This window comes from Peromyscus californicus, unplaced genomic scaffold (genome assembly GCF_007827085.1).
Source record: "Peromyscus californicus insignis strain IS unplaced genomic scaffold, ASM782708v3 Scaffold_7__1_contigs__length_154581171, whole genome shotgun sequence".
NCBI classification, from domain to species: Eukaryota; Metazoa; Chordata; class Mammalia; order Rodentia; family Cricetidae; genus Peromyscus; species Peromyscus californicus.
In genome coordinates, this window is record NW_026294595.1 from 128,418,531 (window position 1) to 128,443,589 (window position 25,059).

The following is a 25,059-nucleotide window of genomic DNA, read 5'->3' on the forward strand; positions in this document are numbered from 1 at the left end:
CTTCATTACTCTATCTGAGGAAAGGATAGGGATTAGGGGAGAGATCAGGCGGTGCAGGATCCCTCAAGCATGGCAACCCGGAAAGATGTTTCCAGAAACCAGAAGTGGAAAGTGTAATGTGGGAAATCAAAACAGAGAGCAAGTGTGGGGAAGGCTCAAGCCCCAGTTTCTCACTGTAGAAACCCAAACCCCACCTCACCAGAATGAATGGACCTGGCACAGGCTAGAGCCTGGCAAGTATTCACTCCTGGCATTGGTTCCTTGCTTTTATTATCCAATGAGCTGACTTCGAACTCTACCACTTCCTCTCTGGACCATTTGTGCTAACCGGGCCCAAGTTTCCTCCTCTGTAAGGAAACAGCAGTGACCTTTCTGTCCCAAGATCTTATGCGGACCTACAGGCACATGACAGCCATGTACCAAGGGCTTGAAAAACAAAAGATCCACCTCATACATGCACACAAATGAAACTGAAGGGTAGCTCAAGATAGGGAGGGCAAATGTAGTTTGACTCCTAACACGGTGGGAACAAGAGTTTGCCAACTGTAGAAGGAAAGAATGGGACCAGGGGACGAGAGCCACATGAGATGAGAATAAGGTCAAGGATCCTGAGTGGTCTGACTGACTGCTCTTTCAACACTGAAAGTCTGGTCTTCCAGCCATGTGAGCAGGGGCCTTCAACCTCTGCCTCGTGCATGAAACCATGAAGTCTTGAGTAAGCCTCCATCTCAGATTTTCTTGTTTAATTTGTGGACTGAACAGCTTAACTGACTCACCTGTTAACGTGATTGACAATTATTTACTTTGGAGAGCCCTGAAAGACGCTTCCACATTGCAGAAATTGGAATTATCTCGAAGCCCATCAACCAACATTGGGTTTCCCAATTCCCATTCTATAAAAGAGGCTGATTCCTCAGTGAGAGAAGTGGTAGGAGAGGAGCCCAGGACTGCCGCTGAGACCTTGAGACTCAGGTGAGACCTGCCCCTTCCTCTGTTCCACAGACGCTCCAGGTAGCAGGAGGCCAAGCCCCTCACTGTAGCCTGGTGCTCGCAGATTGTACTGTCACTAACCGGGGACCTTACAAGAGAAACAGCGATGGCCTTGGTCAGGGGCAAGGACTGGCCATTCACTCTCCTTTCCTAGAGAGCGCAGCATTGATAGAACCGTGAGCTCTCAACACGCCCTAAGTCAACACTCTAGGGAAGATATTTTAACTTGAGGTTACCCATCACAGTTGAGAAGCTGTCTCTGGTCATGTGACCTTGGACATTCTGTGGCTCTTGATGGTATCCACAAACCATCACGGCCTGAACACAGACAAAAAAAAAAAAAAAAACCATCCCTTAGCAGGGATGATGATGGCCAAGCAGTTCAGATCTTCAGCCTCTGCCATGTTGGAGCCTCTCCATCCACACTGAAGAGCAGGGGTGAGGGCAAAGGGTCAGGCCACCACAGTCACGTCCCCCAGCCCCAGAGTAAATCTGACGGTCACTTAACCACACAAGTTTCTGGGTCAGGCATGCTTGACTTCAGCTCCTCTCTCTGCTGCAACTTGTGACCTTGGGGGAGACTGCCTTGAGTCACTGGGCCTCTGCTCCAACTGTGCAGTAGGGGTTGTCACATCTGAGGATGCGGTGACAATGAAGTTGGTGACTGAATGTATCAGCCTGTGGCCTGGGACAGACTACACCATGGCAGTGTTAGCTATTGTTGCTAGTTATTGCCCCCCTGGGGTCCAGGGGAGGAAAGAAACTCATGCCTGAGACAGGGCAGGCAGTGCAGAGAACTCTGATATCCATACCACAGTGACTTGCCATTCTTTCTGCAGATACCAAGAGATGCTTCTAGTTGGGAGCCTCCTTGTCCTCTGTGGGCTGCTGGCCCAGAGCTCGGCCCAGCTGGCAGGCCTGCCCTTGCCCTTGGGCCAGGGCCTGCCCTTGCCCTTGGGCCAGGATCTGCCTTTGGCCGTGACCCCAGTTCTGCCTTCAAATCCCACAGGCCATCTTGCTGGAAGCTTCACAGGTGGTGAGTCCATGACAGTCTCTTTCAGGGTATGTGTGCATACATGTCTGTGTTTACACATGCGTGCTCTAGTGTATACAACCTCCCAACACCAGGAAGGGAAGCATGAGTGAGAAAGAGGTTGTGACGACCTTAGGTCAGCCGACGTGACCCCTGAGGCCCTTTTCTCTTTTGCAGCTCTCAGTGGTGGCCTGCTGTCTGAGGGGATTCTGGGCATTTTGGAAAATATTCCACTCCTGGATATTATAAAGTCTGGAGACGGGAATTCTAATGGCCTGGTTGGGGGCCTGCTTGGAAAACTGACTTCATCAATCCCTCTCCTGAACAGTATCCTTGAGTAAGTTGACCCAATGAGGGATTCGGTTCCCAGCCCCAGGCAGCAGCCCTACAGAGAGGGGCGGGCTGAGCATGGAACCAAGACTCGGTCCCCAGGCCTCTCTTCACTCTACCAGGAATAGTGGCCCTTTGGACCTGGAGTTGCCCTCGATCCTAAGGCACATCCTGGGCTCCCCCTGCAGCTGTTATCCCCATGACAACCCTTCCACATCAGCTCCATAATCCCCAGCTCCCAGATGGAAAAACTGAGGCACAGAGATGTGCCTGCGCTCACACAGATAGGGTGGTGCAGAGTCAGGAATCTAACTCAGAGAAGCCCCAAGTTGGGACCTTTGCCACCCACTGCACTCACTGTGCTCATTCCATCTGGGGAATGTCAGCTGTCACTAGCCTGTCCTCAACCGTATCACCTAAGTGATGTGACTGAGACCTGATGTGGAGCTTCCCATGAGCCACCCAAGAGCTCCTTAGGCACAAAGCCACAATGGGGAGCTTGTTGCCAGGGACCAGATACTCGAACCCTAGTCCTTAGTAAGACTGGACTATTACCAGGATTCCCAGCCTCCCAGGCCTTTGCTTCCTGACCTACAGACAGTCAGACGGACTTCAGTTTGATTGACATAAGAACTGTCTGTGCTGGATGAGCCGAGGTCAGGCACCTGGTCTCCTGGGCTTGGTTTCTCCATCTGTGAGATGGGGATTGTACATCAGAGAAAGGCTGTGGAGGACCAGGGAAGGGTAAATACCTGGCACCGTGGATGGCTCAGGGAAGGTTCCCTCCCACCATTTTCCATTCTTTCCAACCTCTGCTCTTTAAGCCCTATCATGGGCACTGAGGGCTGATATGCTACTGCAGGTTATGTCAGAACAAGTGATTTCTGCCCCAAGTCCTGTGCAGGGCTTATTCTAGTTGCCCATGTATCTTCTGTGATAGTCCACCTATCCATCCACCCATCTTTCCTTCCGTTCATCTACTTGCTCTTCTAGCCACCCTTCTACATATCCAATTACCCATCTCCCCCCAACTCACAGAACCATCCACTTGCTTTAAAACGTTCTGTGCTGTCATGCCCAGTCTCTTTCGTCAGATACCTCCTAGACCTGAGATGCATAGAGGACCTTGTGTGTTAGGATTCCATTCAGGCAGAATTTAGGGAAGACGGAGGTGACTGGAAGACTGCCTTCCTGTCTTCCTCGTCCCGAGTGGCCAGCTCTCCCTCTGAGATGAGTACATTTGTGTGAAATTGGTTCCCAGGCTTCAGACTTGAGGCACCGGTTCTCATCTCTCTAATGTTGCCCCCGAACAGCATAAAAATCACTGACGCCCAACTGCTGGAACTTGGCCTTGTGCAGAGCCCTGACGGCCATCGTCTCTACGTCACCATCCCTCTGGGCTTGAGACTCAAAGTGAATACGTGAGTAGGTCTCAAGGGGGTCAGAAAGGGGATGGCTCACAGAGGGAGAGCTTGATGGCTCTGAGAAGCTGCAAATGCCTGGGTCTTCAACATTAGCACATTTGCCTCATGGTGGAGCAAACTTAGCCATGTGGTTTGACCTCTCTGAGTCTTGCTTTCTCCTCCTTGGGAGATGAAAACAACCATGAAAAAGATAGGGTAAGATGAGCCTGGCTCTCCTCTCAAGAAGAAACCCTCCACCTTGAAATGCAGGCAAGGGTCAGGTACCAGTGGGATTGTTCCCTCCTTTTCTGGCAGGCCCCTGGTCGGAATTGGAATTTTGGAACTGGCTGTGAAGCTGAACATCACCGCAGAAGTCTTGGCCGTGAAAGACAATCAGGGGAGGATCCACCTGGTCCTTGGTGACTGCACCCACTCCCCTGGCAGCCTGCAAATCACCTTGCTCAATGGGTGAGGCTAACGAGCTAGCTTCTCCCACCCAGAGACAGCTGTGTGGAGTTACGGAACAATGGGTGGACGGATGAGTAAGAGTATAGAAAGGATGTGTGTGAGGAGGAGGATGGGTAGGTAGATTGATGGATGTGTGTTTGGTGAGGGAAGGGAAAGATACACAGACATGGACAGATGGATAAGTAAATGAATACATGAATGCTCACTTATGTCTTGTTAGACAGAATGGCCGATGTTTTAATGCTATGAAAAAGCAACAGTGTATACATTGTGATATTAGTTCTTTTTGTCTGTTTTACCTGCTTCATGGACCCTCACAGATAGTCTATCTAAAATTATCTTATCTAGTTATTACAAAGAGACAAATTTTATTACTGTGAGTTGCTCAAAAAGTAAGCTAGATGGTGTTAGAGAACATTACTCTGTTTATTATGTCATCATATTTATAATAGGATGACCAATTTACAATGGATTAGGCAATGAATAGTTTGAATTTAAGCCCCACCTGTCACAGGGGATGTGAACTTCACTAGTATTTCTCCAATTTTGTCTCGTCTCATTTATTTGTAATATGAAACTACATTGAGGTTATTGACAGAATCCACCAGAGGTAAATAGATGTAACACTTATTTGGATTGCTTATTCCAGTTGCCTGTCACGTGGGAAGGCCCAGTCATACGTAGTGCATAGGACCTGTCCACACTATAGTTCACATTTGCTAAATATGTATATTGGGATTTGTGTGTATCATTTCATTAAGTCCCCATGACAACTACCTACTAAGCTCTGTTCATGCATTCATGGATCCCACAGTCTTGTTGTGCACCTACTATGTCCTTGAAATGCGTGTTTATTCTACACTCCTCTGTGTGTGCACATGTCCATCTGCCATGGACATGAGTGTGCAAGGCCTGGGCTCAGTCATTGGATGCCGATATTGAGTGTGCATAGTGGTTGCTGAACTTCTCCAGACCAACCCCAAGCCTCTAAGTCGCATGCATGCCTTTCTCTTCCAGAGTCACTCCCCTTCAAAGCGTTTTAGACAGCCTCACAGGGATATTGACTAAAGTCCTTCCTGACCTGGTGCAGGGCAAGGTAAGGGACCAAAAGGACAGTCCCCTGTTCCAGGGGTCTTAGAGCTTCTCAAGCTGAAAGAGAGCCCTGGAGTGAACTTGAGCTACTCCGTATGAGATATCCATCTATCAGTCCATCTGTCCTGTGGTCCAGCTGTCTGTGTTACTTCTTTCCGCCCCTCCAAACACATTGGTTGGCTTCTTCTGGGCTGTAGAAAGTATCCCTGAATCTATTCCACCTTGGGCATGCTGCTTCTCCAAGGGCCTCCTTGCAGGAGGTCCTGTGCCTAACTCCCCTCTCTGGCCTGGGTCAGGTATGTCCTCTGGTCAATGGGATTCTCAGCCGTTTGGATGTCACCCTGGTGCACGACATTGCTGGTAAGTGCTGTTTCCAAGTCTTCTCCCACTCCAAGGAAGCACTGGTTTCCCCCACCGAGGAGTTTGGCCCTGGCACGTCAGGGGACAGCCAGGCCTCGTTGACCTCACCCCTCCCTCTTTGGGAGTGTCTTTGTCCCCATGAATCCAGATGCGTTTGAGGTAAAGCCTGCCTCCTCCTCTCAGCCTGACCTGAGAAGAGCTGGGCTGTCTGGAGGAGGAGGCTCAGCCTTCCCCACATGCTTGGGTGTGGTAAGCATGGCTGGTGACCAGAGCTCTTGCTGGACTCCTTCCCCACCAGATCGTGACTCTAACCTGGCTTTTGTGTTGTTTTTGTTGTCCAGAATTACTGATCCATGGACTACAATTTGTCATCAAGATCTAGGCCTCCCAGGAAGGGAGGATCTGCCTTTAGTTGAGCTGGTGCGTACTCTTCCACATTCCTCAGTATTTGAGGATTGGCCATTATCCTTCTAGAAGGAAGAGGGAATCTAGAGACAATGTCATCAGTATTAGTCAGCTTTCCATCACTCTAATGAAAGACCTAAGATAATCAACTTATAAAGAGAAAGGGGTTTCTTTTGGCTCACAGTCCATGACCAATTGTTCCATTGCTTCGAGGCCATGATAAGGCAGCATATTATAATGGAAGAAGCCATTCATTCATTCAGTAGCCAAGTGACAGCAAGCGGTACAACTCCCTCTGAGGGCATGCCCCAGTCACCTAGAGACCTCCCACTCCCCAGCAACCCCACTCCCACTGGTTCCACTGCTCCCAGCATCACCACTGTGGGGACCACACCTTTAACTTCTGGGCCCTTAAGAGAACATCTAAGATTCAAGTTATAGCACTATCCAAAGAGAGACAAGCATCCACATGAACATACCCAGGAATACACACAAAGGTCCACAGAAAAGCTGACAGAGGTGGAGAGACACAGGTGCCACATCAACACAACTGCAAAGAGAAACATGCATCATCATGGACACACACACACACACACACACACACACACACACACCGGCCAGATACATAGGTGATACAAATGCATGCAGTCTCACACCACTATGCTTACCCATACATGCAAACATATACAGACTCGCCACAGTCAAGTCCACACAGGTACAAAGAGCCAGGCTCCTTGTGGCTGAGATCTTATCCTTGGGTCTCAGAATGCCTCCATCCCTCAGAGGGCCAGCTTGATGATGAACAATACCAGTGAGAGTCACTGACTTCACATCTCCCTCCTGACTGAATTCTTCTCCCAACAGAGAAGAATTGCTGCTTCTCAGTCTGCTGCCTCTTGCCTAGCTTCCCATTGGCTCACAGAAGAGGGCCCGTGTCCTGGGAAATGATATGCTTACCGTCTCCCAAGGAACTTGATCTCCTTTCCCACCAGGAATGATTAATCCCGTGATGATCACTAAATAAAATAGCTCTTCATCTGCAATAATGTCTTGTGTTGTTCACCATTACTTGAGACTTTAGAAGCTAGAAAAAACACTATCTGGGCAGTCAGGGCCGTGCCCTAGAGTCTCACATCCTGAGTCTGAGTGGTCTGGAAGAGCTGAGGGCTGGGGTTCAGGTGAATGGAGATTAGGGTGGCTACCCTGCTGTTCTTAGGTGGTGTGGATGAGCCCTCAGGCATCGATGTTCACACACAGGTTACCACACAAGAAGTGAAGGCGCCGATAGTAGATAGGCTCCAGAGCTGAGCAGGAGAGGAGGGTGTGTGAGGACATACGGGGTCCCGGTCCACATCTCGGGCTGGGTGTTGGAGGCAACCAGGAATGTGGAAAGGTGAACTGATCGTAGCAGGAAGAGAGGGCCTGAATGGGGGCCACTCTGTGTGAAGATGCGGGAGAGACCCTGAAGAAGATGCCTGGGAAGCTAAAGGACATTGTCCTGCTGGTCTCTCTTCTGTTCTTCCAGCAGCAGAAGGACAGAAATGACAAAGGAAAGAGCAGCAGGAAGTAACGACACCGTGGTCCGAGGGTTAACTGCTTGTGAAAAGCAGTAGAGGCTAATAGGAGCTGTCTTTTTTTTTTTTTTCCTGAAGGGGAAAAACTTGATTTTGAGGAAGTGAGAAAAGGAAGGGAGAGGAAAGTTGAGATTGTATAGAATACTGAAAGACTGGATGCAAGAAAAGGGTCTCTGGGTGATCAGAAAATCAAAAGCCCCCAGTCTTGGTTTAAAGAAAAAGAGGCAGCCAGTGGACACCAGAGCCAGGGAGGGGTTAGAACAACTCCAAGGCCTCTTTCCCAGAGTGATGGCAACGCAACGTGTGACCTGCTCACTGGGTCCTGCACATTTTTAAGTTTGCCTTCATTTGACCTGACACAGAGTTCACAGACTAGGAATGTACAACCGTTCACGTGCATTTGCTGAGAAACAGTCAGGGGTCTTGCTTAGTGCCTGCTGCCTGAGGTGATGCTAACATTTAAGACAAACAACACACCAGTGATAATCTTCAAAGGGAAACCTGGGGAACTGGATATAGGCTCTGAAAATAGTCAGCACATTCTTAGGATTCCAGGAAGCCACTCGTGTGTGTGTGTGTGTGTGTGTGTGTGTGTGTGTGTGTGTGTGTGTGTGTGTTAGGATTCCAGGAAGCCACTCGTGTGTGTGTGTGTGTGTGTGTGTGTGTGTGTGTGTGTGTGTGTGTGTGTGTGTATGTATGTGTGTGTGTGTTGGGGTTTTTGAGGTTCAAAACAGCCCAAGGAGGGCCTAGGCTCTCGCCTCTGGCTAACCTGAAAGTTCTGTGAGAGCAAGTGGTATAGACTAAGGAAAAGGTGTGTGAAATAAGATGATGAGAGGCCATTGCTCTGGGCTGAGTTCCTGCACCAGGCCCCAGCAGGTCAGTCTGAACCAGAACTGACTCACTCATTCAGAGCATATTAAAGCTAAGGACCGCCTGGGTTCAATGCACCCCCTGGGCCTTTAGTTCTGCAGAACTCAGTGTCCCGGCACATATTTGAATCTTGGACCACATCTGGTTGTTCAGTCCCTCCTGGTGAGCTGGTTATTTGATCGTGGAGCCTCCCGGGCCCTAGAAATTCTGGCTGGGCCATTCTTGTATGTGTCAATTCCATTGGGAAATGGAGTTCCGTTTAGTCTGTTCATTTGTATTGGTGGGGCTTCATTCAAGTGAAGGCAGTTCAAGTCACATCATCACTATAAGGTATATGGTCTTCTCCAGCACCCAGTAGCAAGCAAAGAGCTGCCATTTGAAGACATATGTACGGAAATCATCTCAGACAACTTATGTGTAAAACAACCTAGAAGCTGTGCACCCCAGGAATAGTTTCCTGTTGCCATAAAAACCAATCTGCATAGGCAAAGGATATGGACACCTGCGGTGTCCCTGGGCCAGCAGCTCCAGAAGTCTTAAAGGCCATGTGTGGTCTGTGGCTTGTTGAATGTCTTCCAAGGTATTTAAAACAAGTGGCTTCGCAAGCCACCTTGATTAAGGGGACCAAAGTAAAAGCACCTAGGTAGAGTACATGAGTCCTCAGTTCCCAGAAACCCCAGTCATATCATCAGGCTTGGTGGCAAGTACCATTTCCTGCTGAGCCATCTCTTCAGCCCGAGCCCATATAATGGACACCACTGAGGACAAAAATCATTTGGCCATTTGGGGGATATGCTTTTGGCTCCCTGTCCATGTGCCCCCTGGGAAATGCACCTGCTATTCAGGACTCTGGATTTTAGTTTAGTTAAGGACTGAGGTCAGTATCAGTTCTGGTTTTTCAGGGTGCCCTACTCTCAGAAGGTCGTCGATATACTAGGTGACTAGAACTTTCTTGTGCCTGGGCTTGTTGAAGGTCAAACCCCACCCACGTGTGGCATGCTGCAGAGGTGCAAGTCTTCCTTCAGAAGCACATTGCAGGCAGTGGCAGGTGGGCAGATAAGGGATCTACATCCCTGTCTCACAAGGAGATGGCGAAAACGGCACTAGCCAAGCCAATAACAGCCTGTCAGTCTCTAGTGAGGGTGCCACTGTCTCGGTGACAGGGATGGCACCTGCTATCCCAGGGTCAAAGGCATCTAGTTTGTCATAGCTCACTGCCAGCCTTCATGTCCTGGAAGCCTTGTGAACTAACGTGGCATCTCCATAGTGATAAGATTGTTTGTGACATTCTGCCTCAGTAAGCACTGGATGAAGAAAGGAAGCATCTCATTTCCCTCCAGCTACACAGCATAGCTTTTGCTGACTAACCCACTGGGGCTTGGCTGGCAGGCAGTGGTTCACGCATCCGCCTGCTCTGGCTCAAATCCTTAACTGTGAGCAGGCATATTCCCTCGGGTGCTGATGGCATTCTATTCCACGAGTAGCCAATGTGTAAAGCTGTTACGCACTCAGCAATAGGAACCGTAGTCACTAGCACTCAAAAACATCCAAAAGCCCCACCCATGTGCACATAAGCATCACAGGCAGAGAAACACCCTGGGTCAGCAAATCAGCCTCAAATTACCTGATGTCACCTGTTTCCATTGTCTCCTAAGGAGACCAGAAAATCTTGTCATGGAAGCACCAATATGCAAAAGCCACAGGAAAGTCTGCATCTTCCTCTGGCTCCTTTTTTATCTTAACAGGAGAACAAGGCCACCAGTCATTTGGCCCCATCCCTGAGATCACCATTCAGCCTTAGACATTTGTATCTACAATCAAACAAGCGCCAATCTGGCTGTGGTGTGAGGCTTCTCTGGCCTTTTTTCCATATCTGCTCTTTCACTGTCAAATCTCTCCCTCAGAAAATGACCTGGTTTTAAGCCTCATTCTCATTAAGACTGTAAGTTTCATCAATGCATGAAAACAGTTCTTACTAGGGAGCCTCAAGCAACCCAGACCAGGGAGGGTTCCCTGCACAGGCCCCTCCGCGTGCTCTAGGCATCACCTGGGATGTGATGAGAGTTCGTTCACCACTTTGTCCCTGTAAAGCCAAAGGATGGCCAGCACCTCAGTCAGGCCATCACCACACACACACACTGATAACCCCATTTTGGAGCAATGACAAACCATTTGACAATGTCGTGGCCCGTTTCCTTGGTAACCCTGCTTACTGTGCCAGACTGCTGAGCAGAAAAGCACATACTGGTTACCAACCTCCAGAGCCAAATTTAAATACATATCCCCATGGCTTGCTGTTAAGGACGTCTTCAAGGAAAGCACAGGAGAGTCAGGTGCTGGCTAGGACAATGCTGATAGTTTCTAGTCACTGTCTGACTAGACAAATGTCTGAACAAATCAATAAGTGACATTTCTTTTGACTCACAGTTTCAGAGGTTTTGGTGCATCATAGCAGGAAGGACAGGGTTGTGTGGAGCAGCCCACCACCTATGATCACGAAGCAGAGAGGGAGCAGGCCTGTGCTAGCAGATCTCCCTCTCTGTCACCTGTGAGGGCTCACAGCCTGTGGCATGCTGCTGTCCACACTAAGGGCAGGGCTCCTCCCCGCTTAGTGGTCTCTAGAACACTCTTCATAGAGTCTTAGAGGTGCACTTCACTAATCAGATAGGTGCCTCGCATCCAATCAAGATCGGATGACCTGTCACACATGCTTTACTTACACAGGGGAGAGGAGGAGAGAGACCACACCAGCAGCTGATGCCAGCAACTAGCCAGGAAGACCCCTGCTGGGCCACAGAGACTCCTATCCCCGCCCCGCCCCCCCCCCCCAGTGAAGTCTGCAAGTCTGGAAGCTGGGCACCTCTGCAGCCACTAATGCATACACTGATGCACCATGAAGAAGGACAGTCTAAAGCAGAGGGGTCCCCATGCAAGGCACGGGTGCCGTGGCCTCTTTATCTCATGGTGACTGAGTCAAGACAGAAAGATGGGGCCGCTGTGGGCCACTGGAAGGAAAAGCTACTCCTCACTCTGGGGTTTGGTTAAAAACTCTCAGCCGCTGAGAGTAACTCCAGTAAGATAACATTTTCTCTGTAGGTTGCTATAACATAGCGACAAACTGCCTTTTCTCTAGAAATATATTTTCAGGTGACAATGCTGGAATATTAATAAACCATGATTAAGGCCTGGGTGTACACGACCTCAGGTAGAGCCTCACTCCTCCCCCAGATATTTTCTGAGAATCTCACACACAAAAAAAAAAAAATTATGAACTTTTGTATACATAAAGATACGAGATACACTAACTTCTCAAATCCCTGTGATCTAAGGAGTTATTTATTCATCATAATCTTGTCTGCTGCACCTCAGGAAACATTCTGTTACCTCATTTAAATTCCTCGGCAACCCTTTAAATATAAAAATTTCAAAAACCACCAAAATTGCATATATGACAGTTATAAAGAAGACGAAGCCTGGCTCCACTTTGAGAGGCCCACACCATGCCCTGAGCATGCCTCTCTCTTTTCCTGAATGCCTCCCCTTCTCATAACACACGTGTGTAAATCTATACTAAGCATCTCCTTTTTAATAAACTCCAATTCCTCTCTATACAAGCTTGTGGAGGCCCACAAAGGTTTCCTAACTAGATCTGAGCTTGTTTTACCCAGCAGAGCTGCATTAGAGGATTGCTTGACCATGTGCATAGTTACTAGGTGATTGGAAAGCACTTGGCTATGCTGGGGGGATGTCTTTTGCTCCATTCCTTGGCATTCCTTCAAAAAGCCCTTTAGAAGAGACAGTAGGGGCCAGTGGATAAAGATCCAGGCCCTCCTGAGGCTGTCCTGTGTTTCCATCTGTCTCTCTCTCCCCTCTCTCCTTCTATCTAAATCTCTTATCCCACACTCCTCAAGAGCACCCTGGGTAAAATGTGAGAGCCAGTCACCCAGCTGGTCTCCCACACAAGCTTCTACTGCAATCCTTTTCTCTGGTGAAACCAAGGATCCAGTTTCACCTGATGCAGAGTCTGCAGAGGGAAAGGAACTCTTTAGGCTGCTGCAGGCAACAAATAGCGTGGAGCAGAATCTCCACCACTCTGGATGAAAGTATGGAAGTGCCCCAGGCCTAAGGTTCATTCTTAACCTGGCCAAGCCAAGGGTCAAACACTGTATGCAAAGGACCTCCTCTCTCGGCACAACTGGGAAGCCACACGCCACAAAGAAGAGAAGCTTACAGAATTAGTTCAGTCTCAGACAGATGCCTGAAACAACCAGTTACAACAACAATAAGAAAACTCTGCAAGGGAGAAACAAGCCAATCTGCAAAGTGGTTGTATTATATTTATAGGTATGAGGCACAGAGGCATGAAGCAGGGGCTGGAGAAATGGCTCAGTGGTTAAGAGCCCTTACTGCTCTTCTAAAGGACCTAGGTTTGGTTCCCAGCACCCACATGGTGGCTCACAACCATCTGTAACTCCAGTTCCGTGGAATCTGATGCCCTCTTCTGGACTCCATGAGCATTGCATGCACATAGTGCACATACATGCATGCAGACAAAACATTTACAGGTGTAAAATATAATATTAATTGTTGTATTTATAAAACGTATGAGGCACACAAAAGAACAAGAAACTATAGCTCCTACATTTGAGAAGTACCCAAGGACTCTCAGATGTTGAACTTACTACACAAAGACTTAAATTTTTTCTATTTTAAATATGTTCAATAAACATACATCTAAGAAACTTTTAATCATTGTTCTGTTGCTGTGATTAAATATCATGACTAAGGCAACTTACAAAAGGAAGCTTTCAACTGGGGGCTGGCTCAGTTTCAGAGGGTGAGTCCTCATCATCGTGACAGGAAGCACAGCAGCAGGCAGGCAGGCATGGCCCTGGAGCAGTAGCTGAGCGTTCACAACTGATCTAGAACTTTCAGGAGTCAGAGAGACTGGGCCTGGCATGGGCTTTCGAAACCTCACAGCCCCACCCCCAGTGACACACCTCCTCCAACAAGCCACACCTCCTAATCCTTCCCAAACAGGTCCTCTAACTGGGGCCCAATCATTTAATTATATAAGCCTGTGGAGGCCTTTCTCATTCAAACCCCACAGAAACCATGTTTAAAAACTACAGAAAAATATCAGAACAATGTCTTCCAAATAGAGAGTGCCAATACTATAACAGGAATCAATGAGAAAGAACCTGCAAACCCCTGGAGCTGAGAAGTATGGCAAGCAAAGGGAGACATTCACTAACAGACCGAAATTGTGAGTTCTGAGAGGAAAGATTCTCAGCCAAGAACTCAGTATCCAGAGAACCTGTGCTTTAAGAAGGAAAGGGGGCTTGAGGTGCAGCTCAGCAATGGGATGTCGGGTAGCATGAGGCCTTGTTCTAACCCCAGCACCACACACAATAAAAACTGTAGGAGGACTTTCATTTTCGATTAGGTCTCTCAGTGTGATCCCAATCTCACAGAGATCCACCTGCCTCCGCCTCTCAAGTGTTGGGATGAAAGGTGTGTGCCATCGCGTCTGGCAAACTTGAATCACTTCTGCCTAAACGTTCCGTGGCAGTCTCCTCTCAACTCATCGCTTTGGCCAGCCGCAGCGCCCCTGTCTGGGGTGAGTGGATAGATGTTGGTGTATTCCCAGAAAAAAAAACAGAAAGAATCAAAATAACCCAAGACTGGACACTGAGAAGAATGCCCTCCAGGGAGTCCTTCGGGCTGAAAGAAAAGGGGGGCAGCAAAGTGGAAGGAATGGAAGGAAATAAAGAACACCTTACAGATGAGGACAAGGTAAGCATAAAAGATGACAAGGCTGGCCTTGCCTTGCACAAACTGAAGCTTGTTCTCCAGAATACACATACATAAACACACACACATACACACACATACATACACATAAGCACACAAACATACACACATATACACACATACACACACATAAACACACACATATACATGAACACACATAAACATACAAACATACACATATACACACATGCACACACATTCACACACACACACACACACACACACACACACACACACACACACACACAACTTGGCATGGTCGCACATACTCGTAGTCCCAGCATTGAAGAGGCAGAGATGAATCTCCGGGATTCGCTGGCCCTCAAGCCTAAACTTCTAGGCAAATTTTACATCAATGAGAGACTTTCTCTCAAACAACACTGTGGATAGCCTCTGAGGGACAGTGGCTGCCACACACATAAACACTCACGTAAACACATATGCACCTGTACATACATGAACATACATTCACAAACACACACAGAGGACGGTGTAAATGTATTTTTGCCTGTAACTCTTTTCTCCTTCGAAAAGTAGAGAGACCATTTAGAGGAACAATGATATAAACGCAGATAATGAAGGAGCCTAGTCAGACTCTGCCCTCTGGTCCAGAAGCTAGGATCTGAAGGCCCCTCATCGGGCATCAATGTGCAGTTTGCTCTGCAACCACAAGAGGGAGCTGATGTACACACTCGTCCCCCTCCAGGCCTGTGAAGGAACTCTAAACCATTTATGCAAAAGGGGCCGGGCGGTGGTGGCGCACGCCTTTAATCCCAGCACTCGGGAGGCAGAGCCAGGTGGATCTCTGTGAGTTCGAGGCCAGCCTGGACTACCAAGTGAGTTCCAGGAAAGGCGCAAAGCTACACAGAGAAACCCTCTCTCGAAAAACCAAAAAAAAAAACAAAAACAAAAAAACAAAAAAGCAAAAGGGGCTGGCCTATCACCTCGCTGTTCCACAAGGATTTCATCTCATCTTCTCAGATATGGAGCCTTAAAAGCCCAAAGTCACACAGCTTGTAAGCCGTGGGTCTATCAGACGCCAGTAATCAACGTCCACCACTCAGGTAATCTGCTGCTGGTGGGAAGCTCATGGGCTCCTGGCAAGTCTAGTACTATAAAAACAGGTAACAATAACAAAAAGACAACTTGGCCTCTAGCACAAGCTGGTCTCAAAACTCCCTGCATTAGCAAGAATGACCTTGGCTTTCTGATCCTCCTGCCTCCACCTCCCGAACGCTGGGATTACAGGAATGTACCACTTCTAGTTTATACAGCACTACAGGTTAAGCCCAGGCTTGCCTTCCTGGTAGACAAACCCTCTAATGACTAAACTCTGTACATGTCCAGCCTACTTTCTGGAAGAAATTTAATTTGAATGTGATTCGTGTCCAACTGGGTACTAATAGTATATGCACTTACCACTTTCTCTATAATTATTAGGCCCTGAAGTAAAGTTATAGATTTATCAATAAAAAACATGGGAGATGAGAGTGTAGTTCAATAGTAGAGTATGTGCTGATCAGGTCCAAGACCATGGGTTCCAGCCTCTGGAACTGAGGAATACCCGCCCTCTGGCTCTGGGCTCAGTGGTTTACCAGGGGTGAATTAAGCCGGGGCTGGGGCAGCATGTTTTGGAAGATGGTAGGGTGGTAATGGTTCAGCCATGGTGGCTTGTATGCTACCTCAATGGAGAGGACTGTAAGAGTCTCCACAGCACTAGCAGGGCTCCAGTGGCCACCGCCAGAAGATCCAAAGAAAGATCAGTGTCAAGATACTGGTTTGGAAAGAACTTGATTGACTCTGGCTCCAGGGTGGAATTTGAGAAACATAGCTGTTTCTGAGGTGAATTTGCTCCATAAGCTGAAGCATCCAATGTCACCCATTACTATGATGGCATTCTTGACGGAAATAGCACAGTCCTTACAGTCCTTGCATTAATTACTTCTCTGTTGCTGTGCTAAAATGCCATGGCCAAAAGCAACTTACAGGCAGAGTCTGTTTTGGCTTATGGTTGCAGAGGGAACTCCACGATGGTGGGGAGGCATGGCAGCAGACAGCTAGAGCTGGAAACCGGTTGATCACATTTCTGTCAACATCTGGGAACCCAAGAGAATGAACTGCAAGTGAGATGAAGCTACAGAATGTCAAAGCCAACTTCCTGTGGTGTACTTCCTCCAGCCGGGCTCCCACTCTTAAAAGCCCCATAACCTCCTTAAGCAGTGCCACTAACCAAGGCCAGGCGTTATGATACCTGAGCCTGTGGTGAATACTTTCATCCAAACCACTGCAGCCCTGTACAATGCAATAGAACACTGTGAAGGTATTGACCTGAGAGTCTAATTACAAAGGGAACAAAGACAGATAATACCTAGATGAGGAGGAGTGTGTTCACGGTGTGATGACTCGGAGTTCACACTGGCCCCGAAAGAAGGTTACCGAGGAAGCTGCTCACACTGTGACACACCAGGATCTGAAACCAGTCAACATCAAAGCAAAACATCAAGCTTGGAGACTCTGGCTTAGCTAGAATATTCAAGCTTGATATGAGTTTTGAACATCTGGTGACCCGTCTTATTACATGTCTTCCGAACAAATGTGCCTTATGTTGTTATTCTGAGAAATCAAATATCTGGCCCCTGGGTTGTTTGGTGCATATGTTATATGCATTAATGTGTCCGATTAATAGCTTTTAACCTGAACGAACTAGATGGGAAAACCTGAGAAGACAGATCCAGGTGAACCCCACGCTGTGGTTCTGACAAAGTGAGTGATGTTACTATGGTGAGTGACATTATTATGGGATGTTGAACAGAGAGGGTTGCTGTGGACTGTCTGCTGAAGAAACTCTTGTGTAGGCATCCATCTTGGTACCAACGAGCCATTTGTTTCTGACTCCAGTCCCCGGAAGATAGGTTCCCAGTAACCCTGAACTCAGTGACTACCCCGCTATCCAGAAACGTACAGCCATGACTATCTACTTATTATGATATGGCTAATTGCTTTTTTTTGTTTGTTTCTGTAACTTGCTTACGCAGATACCCAACGATTGTTTTGAGTTGCCTTAACCACGGAACTTGGCAGAACAGAATAGCTTTTGCTTGCTTGTGCAGGTATTGAAGGTCTTCGTGTGGTTTCCTCCTTTAGAAGTCCTTCCCCACACCCCTGCTCCACAGCAGTCTCAAATTTGGCTCAGAGATTGTTCATCCTGCTAGCAGCTAATCAATGAATCTTTTCATTGTAATTGGATTGAGTCTATGGTCTTTTCCCAGGGGTCACAGACTCTGTAACAGGTGACTCTTAGGACTCCCTGTAGTATTGCAGGTTTCCAGCCCTGGGCTGAGGAACTGAAACTAAGGAAATGCAGTTGCAGAAACAAGAACAGCCCACAAAACCAACGTGAACAGTACATTCAGGAGAGACCTCAGCGGTAAAAATGACATCATGAAATATGCAGGCAAATGGATGGAACTAGAAGAAACCATCCTGAGTAAGGTAACCCAGACCCAGAAAGACAAACACAGTATGTACTCACTCAGAAGTGGATAGTAGATGTAAAGCAAAGGATAACCAGGGTACAATCCACAGCCCTAGAGAAACTAGGTAACAAAGAGGACCCTAAGAGGGATGCATGGATTTCCTTGGAAAGTGGAAATAGATGAGATCTTCTAGGTAAACAGGGGGTGGGAATGGGGGATGGGAACATGAGGGATCAGAGTGGTCGAGTTGGGGGAGGGATGGAAACGGAGAGCAAGGAAAGAGATATCTTGATAGAGAGAGAATCATTATGGGGTTCAGCAGAAACCTAGTGCTAGGGAAATTTCTAGGAATCCACAAGACTCCTAGCAATAGTGGAGAGGGTCCCTGAACTGGCCTTCTCCTGTAATTAGATTGGTGACTACCCTAACTGTCTTCATAGAACCTTGATCCAGTAACTCATGGAAGCAGATGCAGAGATCCACAACCAAGCACTGGGCCAAGCTCCGGGAGTCCAATTGAAGAGAGGGAGGAAGGATTATATGAGCAAGGGGGGTCAAGATCATGATGGGGAAACCCACAGAGACAGCTGACCTGAGCTCCCCGGAACTCACAGACTCTAGACCAACAGCTAGTGAGCCTGCCTGGGACCGACCTGGGCCTTCTGCATGTGGGTGACAGTTGTGTAGCCTGGTCTGTTTGAGGGCACCTAGCAGTGGGACCAGGATCTGTCCTGATGCACAAGCTGGCTTTTTGGAACCTATTCCCTATGGTGGGATGCCTCGCTCAGCCTTGAGGCAGGGGCATGGGGGAGCTTGGTCCTGCCTCAACTTGATATGCCATGCTTTGTCGACTCCCATGGGAGGCCTTACCCATTCTGAAGGGAGACAGAGGAGGAATGGATGGGGGAGGGGAGAGTAGACAGGGAGGTGGGGGGGGGAACGGGAGGAGAGGAGGGAAAGGTAACTGTGGTTGGTATGTAAAATAAATTTAAAATGTAATTAAAAAGAAAGAAGAGTGGGAGGCATGATGCGGGAAAGCAAAGGGCAAGTGAATTAGAGGAGGCCGTCCTCATCTCTCAGCACACTGATCAGGAGAAGACCAAGTGTGAGTATCTCTCTGCCCTGCACCCCACGCCGCAGCCCCAGTTCTCACTGTAAACATTCATCCATCCCACCTGTGGGGCTCTGAGGACCTGGCACATATTCAATGCTGCCATTGTTTGAATGCCGTTATCCACACCTCAGTTTTCTCCTCTGGAAACACGCAGCATCCCCACCAGGAATCTTGTGAGGACCTACAGGCACCTAACCCTCATGCACCAGGGACTCAGAAAACACCATGTACATGTGCGTACACACACACACACACACACACACACACACACACACACACGTGCACAGAATTAAAGGGTAGTTCAGAGCGGAGAAGGCCACATGTAGTGTGTGAGCAAAAAAAAAAAAAAAAAAAAAAAAAAAAAAAAAAAAAAAAAAAATCACCAAATAGAGAAAAAGAACAAGACCAGGGAAGGATATGGTCTGAGAGCTAAGGATGAAGTTCCTGACGGGGCTACTCTGGCCGCTCCTCTCCATTCCAAACCTGATCTTCCTGCCACTCACGAGCATGGATCTCCAACGTCAGCCTCATGCATGAGACCATGAAGTCTTTAATAACCTGCTGTCTCAAGTTGTCTTGTTTAACTTGCAGATCAAACAGCTGACTCACCTGATTGGGTGATTGGTAATTATTTACTTGGCAGAACCCTGAAAGATGCCACCAGATTGCAGAATTTGGAATTATCTAGAAGCACATCATCTAATCTCTTGTTTCCTGAGTCCTGTTCTATAAAAGAGGCTGTCAGCTCCTCAGCAGAAGTGGTAGGAGAGGAGCCCAGGACAGCCGCCAAGACCTTGAGACTCAGGTGAGACCTGCCCCTTCCTCTGTTCCACAGACGCTCCAGGTAGCAGGAGGCCAAGCTCCTCACTGTAGATTGTACTGTCACTAACTGGGGACCTTACAAGAGAAACAGCGATGGCCTTGGTCAGGGGCAAGGACTGGCCATTCACTCTCCTTTCCTAGAGAGCGCAGCATTGATAGAACCGTGAGCTCTCAACACGCCCTAAGTCAACACTCTAGGGAAGATATTTTAACTTGAGGTTACCCATCACAGTTGAGAAGCTGTCTCTGGTCATGTGACCTTGGACATTCTGTGGCTCTTGATGGTATCCACAAACCATCACAGCCTGAACACAGACAAAAAAAAAAAAAAAAAAAAAAAAAAAACCATCCCTTAGCAGGGATGATGATGGCCAAGCAGTTCAGATCTTCAGCCTCTGCCATGTTGGAGCCTCTCCATCCACACTGAAGAGCAGGGGTGAGGGCAAAGGGTCAGGCCACCACAGTCACGTCCCCCAGCCCCAGAGTAAATCTGACGGTCACTTAACCACACAAGTTTCTGGGTCAGGCATGCTTGACTTCAGCTCCTCTCTCTGCTGCAACTTGTGACCTTGGGGAGACTGCCTTGAGTCACTGGGCCTCTGCTCCAACTGTGCAGTAGGGGTTGTCACATCTGAGGATGTGGTGACAATGAAGTTGGTGACTGAATGTATCAGCCTGTGGCCTGGGACAGACTACACCATGGCAGTGTTAGCTATTGTTGCTAGTTATTACCCCCCTGGGATCCAGGGGAGGAAAGAAACTCATGCCTGAGACAGGGCAGGCAGTGCAGAGAACTCTGATATCCATACTACAGTGACTTGCCATTCTTTCTGCAGATACCAAGAGATGTTTCTAGTTGGGAGCCTCCTTGTCCTCTGTGGGCTGCTGGCCCAGAGCTCGGCCCAGCTGGCAGGCCTGCCCTTGCCCTTGGGCCAGGGTCTGCCCACGTCTGTGGGTCACTGCCGGCCCTGGCACCTGGGCCAGAACCTGCCCACGTCTGTGGGTTACTGCCGGCCCTTACACCTGGGCCAGAGCCTGCCCTACGGGGCGACCCCAGTCATATCCACATATCCTACAGACTATCTTGCTAGAAACTTCAGAGATGGTAAGTAAATCTGTGACAGCTTCTTTCAGGTGTGTGTGTGTGTGTGTGTGTGTGTGTGTGTGTGTGTGTGTTTGCACATGTGTGCTCTGATCTATACAACTTCCCAATAATAGGAAGGGAATCATCAGTGAGAAGAAGGTCTAAGGCTCTAGAACATTGGTTCTCAACCTCCCTAATGCTTCAACCCTTTAATACAGTTCCTTATGTTGTAGTGACCCCCAACCATAACATTATTTTCGTCGCTACTTCATAGCTGTAATTTTGCTACTGTTATTAATCGTAATACAAATATATATGTTTTCCGATGGTCTTAGCAGACTCCTGTGAAGGGGTCATTTAACCCCCACAGGGGTTGCAACCCACAGATTGAGAACTGCTGCTCTAGAGTTAGCAGATGTGAACCCTGAGATTCTCCACTCTGCAGCTTTCAGCCAAGGCCTGCTGTCTGGGGGGATTCTGGGCTTTCTGGAACACATGCCTCTCCTGAGCTACGTGAGACCTGCAGGAAGCAATGCTGGTGGGCTGGTCGGGGTGCTTGGAAAAGTGATTTCATCAATCCCGATCCTGAACAACATCCTCGAGTGAGTTGCCCCAAAGAGGGATTCGGTTCCCACTAACAGCTGAAGACCTGCCAGCCCCAGGCAGCAGCCCTACAGAGAGAGAGGAGTGGGCTGAGCATGGAACCAAGACTCGGTCCCCAGGCCTCTCTCCACTCTACCAGGAACAGTGGCCCTTTGGACCTGGAGTTGCCCTCGGTCCTAAGGCACATCCTGGGTTCCCCCAGCAGCTGTTATCCCCATGACAACCCTTCCACATCAGCTCCATAATCCCCAGCTCCCAGATGGAAAAACTGAGGCACAGAGATGTGCCTGCGCTCACACAGATAGGGTGGTGCAGAGTCAGGAATCTAACTCAGAGAAGCCCCAAGTTGGGACCTTTGCCACCCACTGCACTCACTGTGCTCATCCCATCTGGGGAATGTCAGCTGTCACTAGCCTGTCCTCAACCGTATCACCTAAATGATGTGACTGAGACCTGATGTGGAGCTTCCCATGAGCCACCCAAGAGCTTCCTAGGCACAAAGCCACAATGGGGAGCTTGTTGCCAGGGACCAGATACTCGAGCCCTAGTCCTTAGTAAGACTGGACTATTACCAGGATTCCCAGCCTCCCAGGCCTTTGCTTCCTGACCTACAGACAGTCAGACGGACTTCAGTTAGATTGACAGAAGAACTGTCTGTGCTGGATGAGCCGAGGTCAGGCACCTGGTCTCCTGGGCTTGGTTTCTCCATCTGTGAGATGGGGATTGTACATCAGAGAAAGGCTGTGGAGGACCAGGGAAGGGTAAATACCTGGCACCGTGGATGGCTCAGGGAAGGCTCCCTCCCACCCTTTCTGAGTTCTTCCCAACTTCCTGCCTCTTAGAGATCAGGACAGGCTGTGTCATTTCCATTGACAGTGCACCCATCCATGTATCTCTTCTTCCTGCCTTTCATCCAACCACTCCCTCCTCCATCCACCCTTCCCCATATCCAATGACTCATCTTCCTGCCAAGTTAAAAGTCAGCCTCTTTCTTTGAAGGGCTCGGAACTAGCATATCCAGTCCCTTTCCTCAAATATCTCCTAGACTTGAGGTAAACAGAGGATAGGGTATGTAGGGATCTGATCCAGAAGAAAGTTTGAAATGATAGAGGCATAGCTCGGAACCCTGGATGGTTCTGATTCCAAGATTGTCCTGATCCCAGGTGGCTAGCTCTTCCTCTGTGATGAGTAAATTTATTTAAAGGTGGTTCCCTGGTTTGAGGCTTAACATGCCAATGTTTCTCCCTGACCAGCATAAGAGTCACTAATCCCCAGCTGCTGGAAATTGGCCTTGTGCAGAGCTATGACTTCCATCGCCTCTACGTCACCATCCCTCTGGGTTTTGAACTCAGAGTGAACACGTGAGTAGGTCCCAAGGCTGGTGGTAGTTGGGGGGACAGCCTGATGACTATGGAAAGCTGCAGAGGGCTGAGCCTTGAACCTTACCTATTTGATGTGTTGAACAAACTCGGGTCATGTGGGAAACATACAATCTCTCTGAACCTTGTTTTCTAATGGGCACAGAGATCAATACCACTGTAACAAAATGAAGTGAGGTGAGGCTGGCACTCCTGCCAAGATGAAACCCTCTCCACCTTGGAATGGGAGAAGCCAGATGCCATTAGAGCTGTTTGTGCCTTCTCTGTCAGACTCGTGGTTGGAAGGCTGTTGGAGCTGGCTGTGAAGCTGGATGTCACCGCAGAAGTCTATGCTGTGAGAGACATTTATGGGAGGAGCCGTCTGGTCATTGGTGACTGCATTCACTCTCCTGGCAGCTTGCGTATCTCACTGCTTAACAAGTAAGGACAAAGGGCTGGCTTCTCCTGCCCAGCGATAGCAGGATAAAATGATGGAACAAGGAGAGGATGAATGAAAAAGAGGACAGGAAGAAAGATGTGTTGGGGGAGGAAGCATTGATGGGTGGGTGGAGGACGGATTGATGGGTGGGTAGATGGATGGATGAATGGATGTTTAGATGGATGGATGGATGAATGAATGTTTAGAATGATGGATGAATGGATGGCAAGACTTTTGGTGGGTAGGGAGACATGTATAGGCAGACATGTATAGGCAGGTGTATGAATAGATGAATAAATGGATGAATAAATGCTCACTTACCCCTTCTTGAACCAAGATGACCAATTTTATGCTGGATAGACAATATAGAATATGGTTTAAGACTACCTTTTATAATCTGATGAGGAGAACCAAAGAGCCTCTGACATGAACGTGGCCAGGGTTCCTCCCATTTGGGCTTGCTTTGCTTATCTATAACAAAAAACTACATTGAGGTTATTGACAGAATCCTCCTAAGAGGTAAAGAGATGTAGCACTTATTTGTTCCAGTTACCTGTCACATGGGAAGGCCCAGTCATTCATGGTGTATAGGACCTGTCCATACCATGGCTCACATTTGCTAAATACATATATTGTGGACTTTGTGTGTGTCATTTCAATAAGTCTCCCTGACAACTACAAACTAGCTACTTTTCATGCATTCATGGATCCCACAGTCTTGTGGTGCACCTACTATGTCCTTGAAATGTGTGTTTATTCTACACACCTCTGTGTGTGCACAGCTGGGCTGGGTGTAACTCTCTTCATCTAGGATCCTTGTGATTACATCTGCCATGGACATGAGTGTGCAAGGCCTGGGCTCAGTTACTGGGTGCCAAGATTGAGTGTGCATAGTAGCTGCTGAACTTCTCCAGACCAACCCCAAGCCTCTGAGTCGCATGCATGCCTTTCTCTTCCAGACTCAGTCCCCTTCAAAGCCTGATAGACAGCCTCACAGACGTCTTGACTAAAGTCATTCCTGGCCTGGTGCAGGGTGTGGTAAGAGATCAAAGGGACAGTTCCTTGCTCTAGGGGTCTTAGAGCTTCTTAGGCTGAGCTAAATTGAGCTACTCTGTATGAGAAATATCTATCCATCAGTCCAGCTGTCCTGTGGTCCAGATGTCTGTGTTACTTCTTTCCACCCCTCCAAACACATTGGTTGGCTTCTTCTGGGCTGTAGAAAGTATCCCTGAATCTATTCCACCTTGGGCATGCTGCTTCTCCAAGGGTCTCCTTGCAGGAGGTCCTGTGCCTAACTCTCCTCTCTGGCCTGGGTCAGGTATGTCCTCTGGTCAACGGGATTCTCAGCCTCTTGGATGTCACCCTGATGCATGATGTTGCTGGTAAGTGCAGTTTCCAAGTTTTGTCCCTACACACCATGGGACAGCCAGGTCTCATTAGCCACACCCTCCCTGGTTGGAGGTGTCTTGGTTCCCATGAACGATCCAGATGTGTTTGAGATAAAGTCTGCCTCCTCCTCAGTCTGACCTGAGAACAGCTAGGCTGGCTGGATGGGAACACCTAGAGCTCCCTGACATGTCTGGGTATGGTTGGTGAGCATGGCTGGTGCTCCAGGGCCTCGGGAGGCACTCAGGTTCTTTTCAGACTCCTTTCCCTCTGGATCATAACTTCAGTCATTTTTTTCCTAGACTTGCTGCTGCATGGAGTACAATTTGTCATTAAGGCCTAAGCCTTTCAAGAAAGGCCCTGTCTCTGCTGAGATGGTAAGTGCTGTTCCCATCCCCCAGCATTTGTGGACTAGCTGTCATCCTCTAGGACAGGAAA

General features: G+C 48.4%; 3 protein-coding genes across 4 annotated transcripts in view; 2 read left to right on the plus strand and 1 right to left on the minus strand.

Moving 5' to 3' along the window:
- Nucleotides 1-25,059, minus strand: part of Cdk5rap1 (CDK5 regulatory subunit associated protein 1) — a 303,956-nt gene that overhangs the window by 61,817 nt on the left and 217,080 nt on the right. The window lies entirely within an intron of this gene.
- LOC128102167 (BPI fold-containing family A member 1-like) lies at nt 1,840-6,058 on the plus strand. Its single transcript, XM_052725722.1, has 7 exons — nt 1,840-2,026; nt 2,201-2,360; nt 3,667-3,774; nt 4,072-4,224; nt 5,242-5,320; nt 5,613-5,676; nt 6,018-6,058. Exons 1-7 carry the CDS (start codon nt 1,840-1,842, stop codon nt 6,056-6,058), a joined length of 792 nt encoding a protein of 263 aa, XP_052581682.1.
- On the plus strand, nt 20,529-24,964 carry LOC128102166 (BPI fold-containing family A member 5-like). The gene is made up of 7 exons (XM_052725721.1): nt 20,529-20,856; nt 21,281-21,437; nt 22,692-22,799; nt 23,088-23,237; nt 24,195-24,273; nt 24,554-24,617; nt 24,924-24,964. Exons 1-7 carry the CDS (start codon nt 20,598-20,600, stop codon nt 24,962-24,964), a joined length of 858 nt encoding a protein of 285 aa, XP_052581681.1. The 5' UTR covers nt 20,529-20,597.